Source organism: Trichosurus vulpecula, chromosome 4, assembly GCF_011100635.1.
Source record: "Trichosurus vulpecula isolate mTriVul1 chromosome 4, mTriVul1.pri, whole genome shotgun sequence".
Taxonomy (NCBI): Eukaryota; Metazoa; Chordata; class Mammalia; order Diprotodontia; family Phalangeridae; genus Trichosurus; species Trichosurus vulpecula.
In genome coordinates this window covers 44,094,518-44,110,645 of record NC_050576.1, presented here as the reverse complement: position 1 = coordinate 44,110,645, position 16,128 = coordinate 44,094,518, and the positions used below count along the sequence as shown (strand labels likewise).

At 37.2% G+C, this 16,128-nt stretch overlaps 1 protein-coding gene across 1 annotated transcript in view; it reads right to left on the bottom strand.

The window, feature by feature from the left end:
* Positions 1 to 16,128, bottom strand: part of COL24A1 (collagen type XXIV alpha 1 chain) — a 378,533-nt gene that overhangs the window by 84,353 nt on the left and 278,052 nt on the right. Inside the window, exons 43-46 of the mRNA XM_036755470.1 lie at positions 6,318 to 6,371; positions 4,590 to 4,697; positions 684 to 737; positions 381 to 434 (exon numbers count right to left, since the gene is read on the bottom strand). Coding sequence (XP_036611365.1) covers positions 381 to 434; positions 684 to 737; positions 4,590 to 4,697; positions 6,318 to 6,371 — 270 coding nt within the window. The remainder of the gene's footprint in view (positions 1 to 380; positions 435 to 683; positions 738 to 4,589; positions 4,698 to 6,317; positions 6,372 to 16,128) is intronic.

Here is a 16,128-nt window from a genome sequence, read left to right as displayed (position 1 = left end):
CCAAGGATTAATATCAGCATTGGGGAAGCAATGAGGAGAGAGCCTTAGCAGATATAGATATATGATTGGCACAGTTCTAAAACTCCAATGGTCTCGGTATAAGAGAGGGGAAGCACCAATGGATGCAGAGTCTGGATGTGAATAATAATTAATGGTATATGAAAAGTGGCTCTATGTATATGGCAGTGGGGGAGTATGCTAAAGGTTATGTCATTTTACTTTGAAAATTTTCAGTTCTTTCCCAGTATGAACACAATTTCTTCTTTTAATTTTTTGAGAAAGTTTCTGATTTTTTTTGGGGGGGTGGGGATCCACAAATTTTCTGTTTTAGACTTAAGCATTTAAAAGATAATAATGAGACAAAAATCCAGTGAACTCACCTTTTCTCCTTTAGGTCCTGGCAACCCAGGAGGTCCTGGTTGACCTTGATGACCCTAAGAAAAAGAAAACCACTGAATAGGAAATACCATACTCTGCTTCCAAGATGCCCATGTCATCAGACATTACATTCTTCCATGACAGAGAAAGGATTTGCTGTGCAGGGTGCTGGGGTTTCTCTATGTCATTAGAATTTGCCAGGGGGATTTCATATGCATCTGGCCCTTGGGGATGCCATCTATCAAACACAAACATGTACTTGTAAACAGATAGACTTGTGTTTGGTTCATAATGGAAATCCTTACCGCATATCCTGGAATTCCTGGTTCCCCTTCAGGTCCCATTAATCCTAAATTTCCCTATAAAACAAAGTGAAAAATCAATGATAGCAAATATAGCCAACTCTATAAATTTTCTAGATGTCATTCTTCTAATGGTTTTTTACAGATATGTGTGTGTGTGTGTTTGTGTGTGTGTGTGTGTGTGTGTGGTTTGAAATACCTAATTTGAATGGTGAAAGCAAAACATAATAATTTATTCCTACTTTGGCTCAAACTATTCTGTACTGGAGAAGCGAAAAAATATGTTTTTGGTTTTCTTCTTAGTATGTGCATTACTGTCAGTTGTGGGATTTTTTTATGCTGCCCATGAGAAATTTAGCAACTTGGAGATTTTTGAAGGTCTAAGTTGGTGGTAGGCATGTGTGTAACACTGAATATTGCTGGATTAAACATACTTATTACAAGAGAAGGCTTCTCTTTGGGGTGGTGGTAGGTTAGTGGCTACTGATACAGGTGAAAAATGAGCATTTTTAAAAATGTAAAAAAACAAAAAAGTGCAGGAGATATGTATATAAAGTACAGTTTTGTGACTCAAAATTGGAAGAGCTTTTAGTGGTCATCTATTCCAATTCAATTCAATCCAACCAGTATTTGCTAAGTACCTACTATGTGCAAAGCATTTTGCTAGTCCTATCCCGTGTGTGCATTAATAGGCTACTCTCCTACTGGAAATATTGCTCGGTCAACTGGGGAAATACTATTTTGCTTTTTTAAAATGAGTTTTAAATTGTCAAACTACTGTAATATTGATTACCTTATTAGATCCTTACCACAGCCCTACTGAGATGTGGGTGGGACACATATGATTATCACCATTTTACAAAGGAGCAAAGTAATATTCAGACTCCTTAAGGACTTGCCTAAATTTATGGAATTTGTCCATTTTGGAGCCAGACACTAGAATCTAGGGATCTTGACTTCTAGTCCAGGGTAATGGACTAGACAATATTATCTCACTGCATTCTGGTGCCCTAAAACTTCACCAGCAGAGCATCCAACTGAGAATTATTCAGTGAGGATCCAATTCAGATCTGAGAGATACAAGTAGGAGCATTTTAGAAAATAAGCTATTTCTTAATTCAGGTAAAATCAGATATGTATGACAAGCATTTGATTTAACTGTTTAATTTCAAACATTATTGACATGACATGTCCAAAGAATCATAAGATAAAGAAGATTTTTTTCAAACTTTATGGAGCTAAAGTTCTTAGAGGTTGCCAAGAAATTCTAAATGTTTCGTTCTTCAAAATAAGTGACAGTGGAGGAAGGAAAGAGAGACAAGGAAAGCAGTAATATTTTTCTCATCAATTTTGCAGTGCATTTTTATAGATCAAGCAAAACCACAAGTGTAATAAGTTGAGCAAAAATATATACTCTTCTTTGCATATCGTATATACCATTCTGACCTATGAGGAAACAGTGAAGGCGCTCAATAAGTTACTTTGCTAATGTAAATTTACATGAAGAAAGTGTATATCCCAGGATTATGGATTTAGGTCTGTAAGTGACCTTAGAAACCATGAAGTACAACCTATTCACTTTGCAGATCAGAAAACAGGCTCAAAAGGTTAAATGATTTGCCTATGATTACATACCTAATATCTAAAGCAAAATTTGAACTCAAGTCTTCCTGATTCCATTGTATCCCTTAGCTGCCGTTAGGATTGATAATTGTGTGGTAAGTGACAGGAGCACTGGGTAAGAGATCAGAACATTTGGGTTACATTCTTGGCTCCATTGTTTGCTAACTATGTGACTTTGGGCAAGTAAATGACTTTCTAAGCCTCAGTTTCCTCATTTTTTAAAAAAGAGGGGTTGGACTCTGTAGATGAACTTTAAGATTCCTTTCAGTTCTAACATTCTCTATACAAGGCATGATTATAAATTAATAGGACTAACACAAAAAACCCATTATATTTAAAAAGGAATATTGTTCCAAGTTACCTGTCACCTTGGGAAGCTGTACACATGGAAGACTAATGACTTTTGGAACTTCTCTTTGTAAAAATGTGTTCAGAGCCAGTGTTCAAACTTCTTGACCTTATGATAGTACTTCTTTTTTTCTTTTTACCCAAAATAGTAGTAATGAACTTGATCTGCTTTTGAATTCAACAGACTTGGCACCAAGTGATGTTTGGTTACATCTAAGTAAAAATCAGCCTCAAAGAATGAACATATGCCATATGCTTTGGACTGCAGTCCAAAGCACGAGATACAGACTTTGAAGGCAATCTCAGAAGAGTTCCAAATTGATTGCGATTAAAGGTAGACTGAAATGTTAGTAAAGTTATGTTGAAATGGATATGTGTGTGCATAGATATATTTGAGTATATATAAATATTACATATCTATATATATGTTATATATATTTTCATATGCCCACGTATATCCTTACTAAGAGATTCCTTTGAAGGGGACAATGCTTATTTAAAAGTATAAGTGCTTGGATGTTTGTTTTTAAAAATCACTCCCCAGTTAGATTGAATATCAAGAGGCATTGGTAACTCAGCGAGATAAAATGAATGAAAATCAAGAGTGATTAGATGGAATTAAGGAATCCAAATTTAAGATGAACCTCAGCAGATCTTCTGATGGTAAGTAGTATGCTATAATGATACACTGTATGATTTGGAGTCAGAAGATTTGGATTTGAATTTTGTTTCCTCTACTTTGTGTCTGAGTAACTTCTACCAAGTTACTTTACCTGTCTTGGTTTTTATTATATGTGGTGTGGTGTGAACGGGGTGGGGGGAGGCTAGATGATTTCTAAGGTCTGGGTTTCTTCCTACTAGATTGCTTTCTACAAGTTGGCTTCACTTCATTAAGGTGCCCTGAAACTTCACCAGCACAGCCTTAGACTGAGAATAATTCAGTTAGGATCCAATTCTGATGTGAGATACATAAGTAGAAACATTTTATAACATTAGTCCTTTCTTAATTTATGGGAAATTAGAAGCGACTTCTGTTAATGACAAGCATTAGATTTAACTGTTCATTTTCAAACATTATTGACATATTTCCAAAGAATCATGAGATAGAGAAAATTTTTTAGAAGTCTCTTTATAGAGATAAAAGTTCTTAGCTCTCAGTATCATAAGAAGTATTGCGTTATGCAACGTTCTCCAAAATATCTTAGTGAAAGGTCTAATACTTATGCCATTTAAATGGAAACTAATTAAAACATTACAATACTTTTTCAGAAGTTTCTGAAACAGACAGAAGACAGTATAATCTTAATGAGATTTTCTTTTCTCCTCAACGACACTGTGATTTCTGGAGTTCACTCAAATGTGTTGGCATTATTTTTTTTTCATTGTGATGGGTCTGACTGAAGTGTGCTATACCTTTTTTCATCCTGAAGGAGATTCATGAAAAAGATGAGTGATGGGCTTGTATCCTTAGGAAGATTTATCATGTCATTAAATAAAATAACCAGGGGATAATACAGTTGTTGGGAAACCCTAATGTCAATTGAACATTATCTTCATAGCAATTCATCTAAAATGACAACATAGTTTTCTATAGATATTTAATTCCAGAGAATAAGATTTCAATGCTAGGCAGGTAACGCGCCTACTTAGGTTGTAAAGTACAATCCACTCATATTTGACCTTACTTCATAATTTATCTCTTGGTTTAGTTGGGGAACTGTTTTCATCGATTCCTCACATCCAGAAACCACTAAACCATGCAAGTATTGTGGAATGTTCACAATGCTCCCTGTACCATAGAGGTGGATTATTTTCAATGGAAAGGCTGCCATCCCTGTAAAGTTCATCAAGGGATGAGGCTTGAGGGAGACAGACGCACATTTTCTTTTCCACTTGGGGTTATAGATACATAGACCTGGAAAATAAACAAGAACTAACCACAGGACCTCTGGTTCCTCTGGCACCTTTAGGACCAATTTCCCCAATTTGGCCTGGAGCACCTGTGCTTCCAATTTCTCCTGCTGGTCCCAGTTGTCCCTTTTCTCCCTGTTTGTATCATTAGGGATTGAAAAAAGAGAAAGAAAAAATTCATATTTTATAAAAGTAATGGTTTTGACCACATACCTAAATGACCCCAGAAGAATTCTCAAAATAGAAACTTTGTTTTAACTTAGTATTGCATTTTAAAAAATTTCTTGAAGGGTACAATGAAAACTCATTTTGGTAAAAACAAGCCAGTAATATCTACTGTTCATTTTAAAATCAAACCTTTTCTTTAGGAAAATCTTTGCTTTAGGAAAGTTGAACTCTTCAAAGTTATTGAAATCTGCTTAATGCAAAGAAGACCAAGGATCTCCAATTGTGTGTTCTCAGACTCATCCATTATTGGGTAAGATGAAACATAATGGTGTGATGAAGACTTCTACTGACTACTTTCCAAAAGCATGTATCATGTAATTTTAAACCTCTTTGAAATCTGCCTTCTGTTTTCCATAATACTGACTGACCTGGCCTGAAAATGGGTCTGTTCTTAGACACACATAAATGTCATTATTCGCTTTCTGGAAAATGAAATGGACACAGAGGAAATCTAAACTTTGGCCACAGCCAGAAAGGAAACGTACAGTATCTGTGATCCATTTTGGACACCAATGAAGTTTTATTGTCTTTTCCCAGGAGTTTAGTCTCCAGTAACAAGGTTATCCTACTTGATTTCTAATTCTTAGTGCTGACTTTAGACTCAACGGTTATGGATAGTGAAAAGAGAGCCCAAGGCTGATATTATTTTCATGTTCCAGAACAGTGATGGAGATTTGTTTCATTTTTTTTTCATTTCTCCAGTCCAACAGAGATTATGTGGCAGATGGACTAGATGTATGTTGGCAGAAGTAGCAGAATTCTGTCTTTTAAAAACTGGACATATGGTATAGGCTAAAGTTAAATATAATATATTTCTGGGATGGACATGGTCCAGTAACAGATTTATAAAAACATTTCTCTATATTAATCAAAAGTCTAAAACTCTCAATTCTACTCTGAGATGAATTTTCCATTACAGCACACTATAATAATTAAACAAGCACATCCACATTTCTTACCAGGAAAACATCACATGGGTTTGCAATAGAAAGCACACTTGACTTTCAGCACATTTCGGTAAAGAACACAGTTAATCCTTAACCTTGCAATTTGAAGCCAGTGAAATAATGGAGAATGGAAATAGATAATTTAAAGATAATTCAAATCAATATAATTCTCCCACTGAGTCCTTTACTGAGCCATTAACATGTAGCAAAATCAACTTGACTTGATTTTCACTTATTTCTTGTGCTGCCCAGGACCTGTAAGTTCACAAAAGGCCTCAAAAGAAGGTCAGCAATGAGGGGCCAGAGCAAAGGGCCAGGATCACCCACAAATTTAAAAAAGAATGGTTGTATAGTCCAATTGAGATTAAGGATTTGTTTATTCAAGTGTGCACTTTCCATCTGAACTTTTGCCCTAGAAAGAGTTCTTAACTAATGAATGTCCTTGGACCATGAGTCAGAAAACTTTCTTTGTAGCTTAGCTACAGAAAATGGCACCATCTTGTGGAACTTTGGACTTGTCAAAATAGGAAGAAGACAAATAAAATTTGAAGGAAGAGTACATATAAAGGCCAGATATTACCTTTTTTCCTGGGCGACCCCTTTGACCTGGATTTCCAAAAGCTCCTTCTGTCCCCTGGTTATTTATGAGGGAAGAAGAAACAAAGAATTAAGAAAAAGACTACATGAAGTTTTTGCATTACTTATTATATTGGAAAATCCCTGTGAAATGTTCACATTTCAGTGAAAATTGGAAACTTTTCAACAATATAATCCTTGTAAAAATTACAAGAGTAATTTAAACAGATAGCATAATGAGAGGAGGATTGAGAGTCACAGAGTAAAAAATGATCCAGATAGAAGCAACAGTGCTATCTTTAGCTTGGGGAGAAAGTAAACTTTGTTTTTTAGGACATACATACATTTTAACTAGTGAGATTGTAATTTAATTCAATTGAGGGCAATCCAATTTAAATCCAGGTCTCCACTGAGTACCTACTATGTGCTCAGTACAGATGTGCTCGGATTACCAAAGAACTATTATTCCTGGTCTTTGCCATGAAATACCTTAGACATCTCACTAGAAATTTGAATTCTTTTCTATAGGTAGGGGAATCAACTGACTTCATTTTCACTTGGATTTAAATCTCATTGTGGTATTGGGACTTAAGGTATGGATTTGAACATTATTTGTCAGTTGTGTCCTACTTTCGTGATTACATGGACCACAGCACACCAAATACTAGCCATAGGTTTTTCTTGGAAAAGATATTGAAGTGGCTTGCCATTTCCATCTCCAGTGGATTAAGGCAAATAGAGATTAAGTGACTTGTCCTGGGTCACACAGCTAGTATCTGAGGTCCGATTTGAACTCAGGTCTTTCTTATTCCAGGCCCAGTTCTCTCTATTCACTGAACCACCTAGCTGCCTTTCGAACATTCTTTTCTCACTCCAAATCACTCCATGACTCCCCACTTGCTTATAGGACAAAATACAAATGACTTGGCCTGGCATTTAAAGCCACCGACAATCTGGCTCACGCTTACCTTCCTATCTTATTGGTAGCATTGATTTTAGGAACTCTACATTTCCACTAAACTGGACTATCAGTTCCATCTCTCATCTCCATGCTTTCACACAAAGTGTTCCCAGAGCCCGAGAAGCTGTCCTTTCTCATCTCTACCTCTCAGAATCCTTATCTTCCCTCAAGGTTCAGCTCAAGCTCAAGCTTCACATCTTTGGTGAAGGCTCGTCTGCTTTCCCCTAGTTCTTGGTGCACTCTCTCTTTCTTCATTTTCTTTGTACGATATTTATCTTTGTACACACTAGCTCTTCCCAGTAGATTGTAAACTTTTGGAAGGCAGGCAGTTTCATTTGTGTTTTTGTGTCCTTAATCCTCAGTAAGTGGTTTTGCAGTAACAGGCATTAAATAAATGCTTGTGGAATTGAACTAATGCTAATTAGGGTTTAGATCAATCAATCAACAAGCATTTATTACATGGCTTACTATGTGTCAGGTGCTCTGTGTGGTAAGTACATGGGATACAAAGAAAAACAGTAAGAGTCTTGACTTTAAAAAGTTTACATTCTAATGGGGCAGACAAGTGAAACAGAAAGTGGATACATGGTAACATTAGAAGGGAAAGCAATCAGGAAAGGCCTTGTGTAGAATACTGCCTTTGAGCAAAGTCTTGAAGGAAGTCAGGGACTTCCTTCTGAGAGGTGCCGAAAAGGGGACTTCGAACGAATCAACAGGCATTCTGCATATGTTTCTCCTAATTGGTGGAGAGAATTTTTTTTCTTCTCTGAGAAATGATCCTTGTGGTTCCAGATTCACTCTAAGTCTAACTCAATACGTGGAGAAGAAGAAAGACTTTGGAAGCTACAGATACAGAGGAAGCCAACTCAACATGTCTCTGAGTTCCATTTTACATCACTGGAGAAGTTGGGGAATTTCCTCTTTGGTGAAATCAGAGACTTTCTCCCTTGGTTTGAGTGGAACTAATCTCACTTCCAGTGGTAGAGCTCAATCACCATATGTATCTTTCTGCTATATTCTGCTCAATATTCTTCTTCTTAATTCTGTTTTTTATTTGTTCAGATAAGTAGATTTACTTGCTATTCACTAATTGGTCTTTTATGTAACTAGCATTTGGCAGGAAGGAGTCAAAATATTGAGGGAATCCAGGTCCAGTGCTCTCTCCACTGTGCCACCTCGCTTCTAGACAAGAGGTGATAGGGGTCCAAATTAGGAGGAGGACAGATGTGAGAGATGTTATGGAGGGAGGAACAATAAGACTTGGCAAATGACTGGATAAGAGAGGTGAGGAATGGGGAAAAGTCAAGGACAAAGCTGAGATTGAAAACTTCAGTAGCAAGAAAGATGGTGGTATCCTTCATCCTTCATAGAGGCATTAGGAAGAAGAAAAGGTTTTTGGGTAAAGATAATGAATTATGTTTGGGATATGTTCACTTTCAGATGCTTATATGACATCTAGTTAGAAATGGCCAATAGCAAATTGGTAATGCAGGTCTAGAGCTCAAGAGAGAGACTAGAGGTTAGATAAATAGATCTGGAAGTTATTTACATAGAAACAATAACTCAACCCAAGGGAATTAATGAGATCACTAAATGAGAGAAGTTCTAAAGAGAAAAAAGAAGAGGTCTTCCAACACAACCTCAGGGATACTCACAGATGGGGATTGGGACCTAGATTATAATGCAGAAAAAGAGCCTTAGAAGGAGAGGCCAGATGGGACGAAACAAGAGAAAGCACTGTCGAGAAAATGAAGGAAAGAGAGAGCATTTAGGAGAATGGAGCAGTCTGTGGTGTCAAATGCTACAGAGGGATTTGGAAGGATGAAGGCTGAGGAGCATCAGATTCAGCAATTAAGAGATCACTGGCAACTGTGGAAAGAGTAGTTTCAGCTGAGTGGAAGGGGGGAAAGAGAATAATTCCCTTTCATTTATTAAATTCGGTGATTCTGAAAGAAGTATTATAAAGGACTTTATCAGTAAAGTTAAATAAAAAGGTGGGTTGTTTATCTGATGAGGGAAACTGAGCTTGCAGGTCCATTGGTTTCTTATAGTTAACAAGAGAAAGTGAAGAAGGTTCCCAGGAATTTGGGTGCGTCCTCTGTGTTAAATTTGTGGAAGGACAAGAATAAGACTTGCAGAGGATGAATAGATTTGAATTAGGATTTTTGATCTTTATCACTTGAGGGAAGTCATCGAAGTGATGAGTTCACAAATCCATTGGAGAATTACACATATGGATAGAAAAGAATGTGGAAATGAAGAGCTGACAGTTGGAAACCCTGGTTTGCAGCTTAGGAGAGACATCAGGGCAGGAGATATGTAGATGGGAGTTAACCATATAGATTTGTTAGTCAAAAATGTGTGAGTAGATGAGATCACCGAGAATGAGTGTCCAGAGATAAAAGAAGACAAAACCTTCGGGGAGGCCTACATTTATGGAGTGATAAGTCAACATATAAATCATGGCTTGGGTAAATAAAGTACTTGCTGGCCAGGCTGATAGTTCGAAAACAGCAAAAACAGAAATCATTCTTTACTCTATCCATTTTATTGTTTAGAAACAAGGATGGAAATTCACATTTGTCATTCAAAGACTGACAAGCTCCAGAGAGGCCTAGAAAAGAAGCAAGTCAGGGTTTACTACTGGGCTTTGTACATAATAGGCACTCAATAAATAGTTTTTGAATGAATGAGCAGATACATGAGGAACTGACTCACATCCTAAACATCTGAGCTTGGCTAGCCAGACCTTCCTTAGGCTCTTGAATTTAGGGGACAAATTAGCTAAACTCTCTATCCCTGGAGGTTAATTGAATTTAAAATTTGGAAGGATGATTGTACTAACTTTAGGATTATCCTTTGTTCTACTGACAAACTTTTTGATAGGATTTTTAATTCTGCTTAAGATAAAACTGTTGGGGACTATGAATATGGGTGCTTTATCCAGGATGTCCCAAATGTCTTGGTGTAGTTTTTTAGATTTAGTGGCATAGAAGTACACCAAGATGTTTGTGATATCATGCATATACATATATGTATGTACATATATATATACATACATACATATGTATATCCATCTATCTATCTATATCAATAGGTCAGGGATAGAGAAATAAATATATAGATCAGTGCCTTGGATATAGTACTTATGAAAGGTCTGTTTGAAATAGTAAGAACTCAGCAATTATTTATGGTCTACTTGACCTGACTGGTCCTCCAAGTAAGAATAATCACTCATTTATAAGGCATTTTTAGCTTACAAAGTGCTTCATATCTATGACTTTTGTTCCTCACAATTATTCTGGAAAATAGAGGTGTCAAACACACAGTCTGCAGAGCCCACAACACTTCTGAGAATGCCCCAAGCAGATTAAAATGCCAGTGGGAAATATTTAACAAAATAAAAATAAATAAAACAGAAATAACATTACATTTGAAGACTAAGTAAACATGTAGGCCGCAGGGATCCTTATATGCGGAGGGGTCTCCTTTTTCTATTCATTTCATACTGCTACTGTAAGACACGCTTTACCAGTATTGCTATGCTCATTTGAGAAATGAAAAAAAAAACAAACAAACCAAAAAGCAAAACTAAGGGTCTCTGTCCACCATGACATAGCTAATAAACAGAAGATTTGAACTCAAATGCAGGTCTTCTGACTCTCAGGCTAGCACTCTCTCTACCATACTACACCTCCTCCCTCACCTTATTATTTTGCAGATTTTTGATACAAAGTGCTATTCACTACACTTGAACCACAAAGTAGCCCAGGATTGGCATACCCTATAGTGGTAGGAAGTGACAGTATCATTAACTTCTTGTATAGATGAGAAAAGTGAGGCTCCCAGAAATTAATTTCTCCATTTAAGGTCCCACAACTAGTAAGAGATAGAGTTAGGAATCCAACCCAAAAATTGGATTTAAAATATGTGAGAATGGTAAAATATTACATTTTTTCCAATGGTATCAGAAATGATGGAGTATCAAGTTCAGTGGGGATCTAAGGCAAAAAAGAAAAAGCCAGAGATGTGGCTATTAAAAATTTAAGGTTAAAGCCTTTAGCGGTTCTGAGAATTTCTCATTCTAAATTCTTTCATAGCCATCAGAATACATCTCGCTTAGATCCTTTATGCAGAGATTTTTCTTCCAAATGTATATGGAGGTATGTCTGTGTGTATGTATCTTTCTATCTCACTCTTACTATCTGTCTGTCTATCTATCTGTCTATCTATCTATCTATCTATCTATCTATCTATCTATCTACCTATCTATCCCAAATGTGCGTGTCAGAGAGACAGTTAAACACAGAGAGACAGAAAGACAGAGGGGGTAGGTGGGGAGAGCTTTTGGTGGTCTGCCAGAGCTAAAGTATATAAATCCAGAGATAATTTGCTTTGTTGCTTTGTTTAGTCTTGGTTCAATTTTAGTCACAGAGCTGGGCTAGTTTGTTTATTTCATTGATTGGTCTGTTATTTGAGTCATTCATAAGCAATCTTTGTTCCAAGGTATTGGTTGTTTAAATTTATTGCTACCCATTGTGAGACATTTGAATACTTGCAGATTAAAACAGCAGGCTCAAATACTAGCAAAAATTGGGGACATTTGGAGGACTGAACAGGTTTTAGTAATAGCCACAGGAACACTTTTATATTTCAAAACTAGTTAAGTAGTGAGAATGACAGATAACAGATGGTCAGCCTGAGTGTTGAACTAGTATCCAGGAAACAGTAAAAGATCCAGAAGATGGCAGCTGGAATATTGGGTACCTCCTCCAATGGGGGATTTATGGAGGAACTGAATAGAATGAGAAGGTGTGGATGGATGGCTACTGGCAATGGGGGAGGAGGTCGTCACATTGATAAGACCATGGTTCCATCAAAGTAACCATAGCAGTAAAGATATTAAATAAACATAGCATTGATGGAACACAAGTGGGGTGGGTAGGTTGTGCAGAGGATAGAGCACTGGACCTAGATTTAGGAAGATCTGAAGAGTTGAAATCCAACTTCAAACCTCACTAGCTTTGGGGCTAATCACTCTGCCTCACTATCCTCATCTGCAAAATGGGGATACTTCACAGAGTAGTTGGGAGAATATTTGTAAAGTGCTTTGCCCACCTTAAAAAGCTATATCAATGCCAGCTTTGATCATTATTCTTGGCAGTGCTTTTGTATAGAATAGATTAGAGATTCTCCATATCCTGGGAGTTGTGACCACAACCCCCAATTTTTATTTGCTTTTGTTACTCCTTCCTTCAAAAATGCTAAATGATACAGATTTATGTCTATGTTTATATCTGTGTCTATTCTAAGCCTGAGAGGTAGTGTAGAGTAGAGGACAGACAGAAAGCTGGTCTTTCCTGTTCCTGCTGGGCTGTTCCTGAAGTCAGGAAGAATTGGGTTCAAGTCTTGTCTTAACACACACTGGCTGTATGACTCTGGGTAAGTCACTTAATTTTTCAGTTCCCCACATGATTTTCTAAGCATGACGAATTACAGAAGTTTCGAATATGATAGGCAGTGAGAGTCTCCTGAAAAATAATTTACTAATAGTAATATAGTCAAAGGTCTAGGCCCTGAAAAAGTCTATCTTTAAATTCAAATTAATTGCTTTCTTAATTTTCTTTGAGAACCTCAAGGTACTGCTAAACCTGACATATTCTTGTCTATAAATATACTCCAGACTATATTTCCATATTGCCGTATTAGGGTAGGACCCAAAACTATGACTTCATTGATATGAAGAATTCTCTGATAAGGAAGCTCCCTCTTGCCAATTCAAGTCAGCACCTTCTCTGAAATTTATAATTTGCTGAGTGGCCTCAGGCAATGAGGAATTAAGTGACTTGCCCAGGGTCACACAGCCAGTATGTGTCAAAGGTATGACCTGAATGTCTTCTTGGCATCCAACATTCTATCTACTATGCTATGCTTACTCCATGATTAAAATTGAACCGAGACTAAACAAAGCAAATAATCTCTGGATGAATATACTTTAGCTTGGAGCAATCTCAACCAACTTCTAAACCCTTCCCAATTTGCCACTTCCTCTCGGTTCAAGACTCTCATCCTTATTTTTAAGATTTTTCAAAGGGCAAAAGTCTTGGATCGATAGGTAATGGCAAAATGTTCCCAGCTGATAAAGAAACAGTGATTGCTTCCATAGTTTGGGATATCAGCCCCCTTGACTTCAAAGCTTCACTTTAAAGATGATTTAATAGAACTAAAAAGAAGTAGACCTTGGACTCAGTACTGATTTTGCCATCAGTTGGTTGTCTAACCTTGTACAGCTCTGGGCCTCGGTTTCCTTATCTGGAAAATATAGAATCTTTACTAGATGATCTCTACAAGGTATCTTCCAACTTTGTTTAGCTGTTTTTCAGTTGTGTCTGACTCTTCATGACCCCACTTGGGGTTTTCCTGGCAAAAATACTGGAGGGGGTGTGCCATTTCTCACTCCAACTCATTTTACAGATTAGGAAGCCAATAGGGTTAAGTGACTCACTCGGAGTCACACAGCTAGTAAAAGTGTCTGAGACCAGATTTGAATTCAGGAAGATGTCTTCCTGAATCCAGACCTAGCATCCTATTCGCTGTGTCACCTAGCTGCCCAGAAGACATATACCTCTATTTAACTTTGGATTCAACTTGTCTACATATTCTTGGGTCCTAGCTACCACTGCAATAGATTCTTCAGATGTAGATGATGTCAGGAAGATGTTTCTCCAATGGAGCATTCAAGTTTCTTTTCTGTTGTAATTGATCCAAGGTCACACATTCCTAATGTTGTTGTGCATTTTAATGGAGAAGTCAAACAGAAATCAGGTAGGAGTCAGGGGTGGCAGGCTGCACTATTCTCACTCCTTTTAAGAGGAAGTCTGACTCTGGAATTTGGGATAAACTGAAGAAATCTGATGTTGATGTCACTCGAAGTGTTCTTCAGGCCTAAAAGTAGATGTTAATCCTCAAGACGCGTCAAATGGTGTCTATTGTGGGGTGGGGTGGTTTAGTTTGGAACTTAAAATGTAGCAAAAAAATAAAGAAGGAAAGGAATAAAAATAGAAAAGAAGAATAACATACACTCGCATTTAAAAGGCTCTAAAGTTTGTTCCATTAACTAAAAAAAAGCCCAAGCAAATGAATGGTATCATCTCCCTCTTCGTTACCCACAGCACCCTTCCCCTGAATTCAACCAGTTGCCAAATCGTGTTTAATCTTCCCCCACATTTCTTGTACTCCTTAGCTTTATTCACACTGCTTCTACTTTGTTCACTTCTTGCCTGGATTATTGTGGCAGCCTAAAAAGCATCTCTACCTCAATATTCTTTCCTCTCCACACTATCTTTCAAACAATTGGCAAAGCACAACAGTAACACCTCTGCTCAAAAACCTTCTGGGGCTCCCTATTTTCTCTCTAGGACAATATACAGATTTAGCTTGGCATTTATGACTCTCCACAAACTGGGATCCAAACTATTTTTTCAGTCTTATTTCAACTTATTCCCATGTGTGAAATCTATGTTCTAGCTAAACTGGACCTGAACTAGACATGCTGTCTCCTTCTACCATGAATTTGGACAGAATTTCTTTCCCCTGTGCCTTGATATTTTTTTAGTGTTCTAAAGTTTGCTAAATGATTTAAATTATATCGTGAGATCCTTCAACGATCATCCTTCAAGGTAGATACTAAAAGTCTTAATGTTCCCATTTTATAGTTGAGGAAATTGAAGCTCAGGGAGGCTAAGAACTGTGTCCATGCTCATAAAGAGAGCTTCAGAGGTGGGATCTGAACCCAAGTCTTCCTTGCTATGCACTATATTCCTCTACTGCCTCCAAGCATGGCATGTGCTCATTTCTCATCACTACCTTTTAGAATTCTGCATTTCCTTCAAGGCTCAGATTAGGTATCACCTTCTTCACAAAATCTTCTCTGATTCCTCCATATTTTGTTTCCTTTTCAAATTTTCCTTTACGTCCATCATATTTGTGCATATATCAAATATCTGTGTATAGTTGTGTCTATATCATATTCAACCTCTGCTTACCCCATTAGAATGTAAGCTCTTTGTGGACAGGGACTGTATCATTTTATCCCTAGTGCTTAACAGAGGGCTTTTCCACATAGTAGGTGTTTCATCAATGCTTGCTGAATTGAACTGAATTCTGTATTCTGTACTGCAAAGCCTAACTAAGGAAGACCTCAATGGATGAAAACAATTCCAACTTCAGAAGGCCGGATTAAGCAACAATTCCTTGGCTTATGAAAACTCTTTTGAAAACATGTCATGGTATTTTTATTGGGTTTATGAGCCCAAGGGCATATAAAATTCCAACCAGAATGGCAATCAAAAGAATGAAAGAAACACATGATTGCACCGTCCCCCCGCCTCCAAAGACACTAAGATAAGCCAGCCCAGATTCATGTAGAATTGTGAAATGGGAAAATTTCATCTTCGGCCTCTCCCTATCCCCTTTCCTCTACCACGGTTCCCTTTTCTTCCTCATTTTTAGAGATTGCTTCCTTATGTTGCTCTTTCTATGCCTGTTTTCCAAATACCACGTTTTATCTTCCTAGATTGTGTTCTACGAGGATGAAGATAATGTCTTGTCTAAGTTTTGTATCTTTCCCAGCAATTAGCACAGTGCTTTATATATAGTAGGTATTTAATCAGTATTTATTGAGTGAATGAATGGACAGTTGGGACTATTCATTCCCCTACCCCATTTTCTCATAGCCATGTTAGGTGACTAGAATGAATCAGATAAATTGTCACTGCCATTGATGGCAACAGTATGCTATTCCTTTCAGAAAAAAAGAAACAATAAAATCTTTAAAAGTGACTTTTGTTGGGAC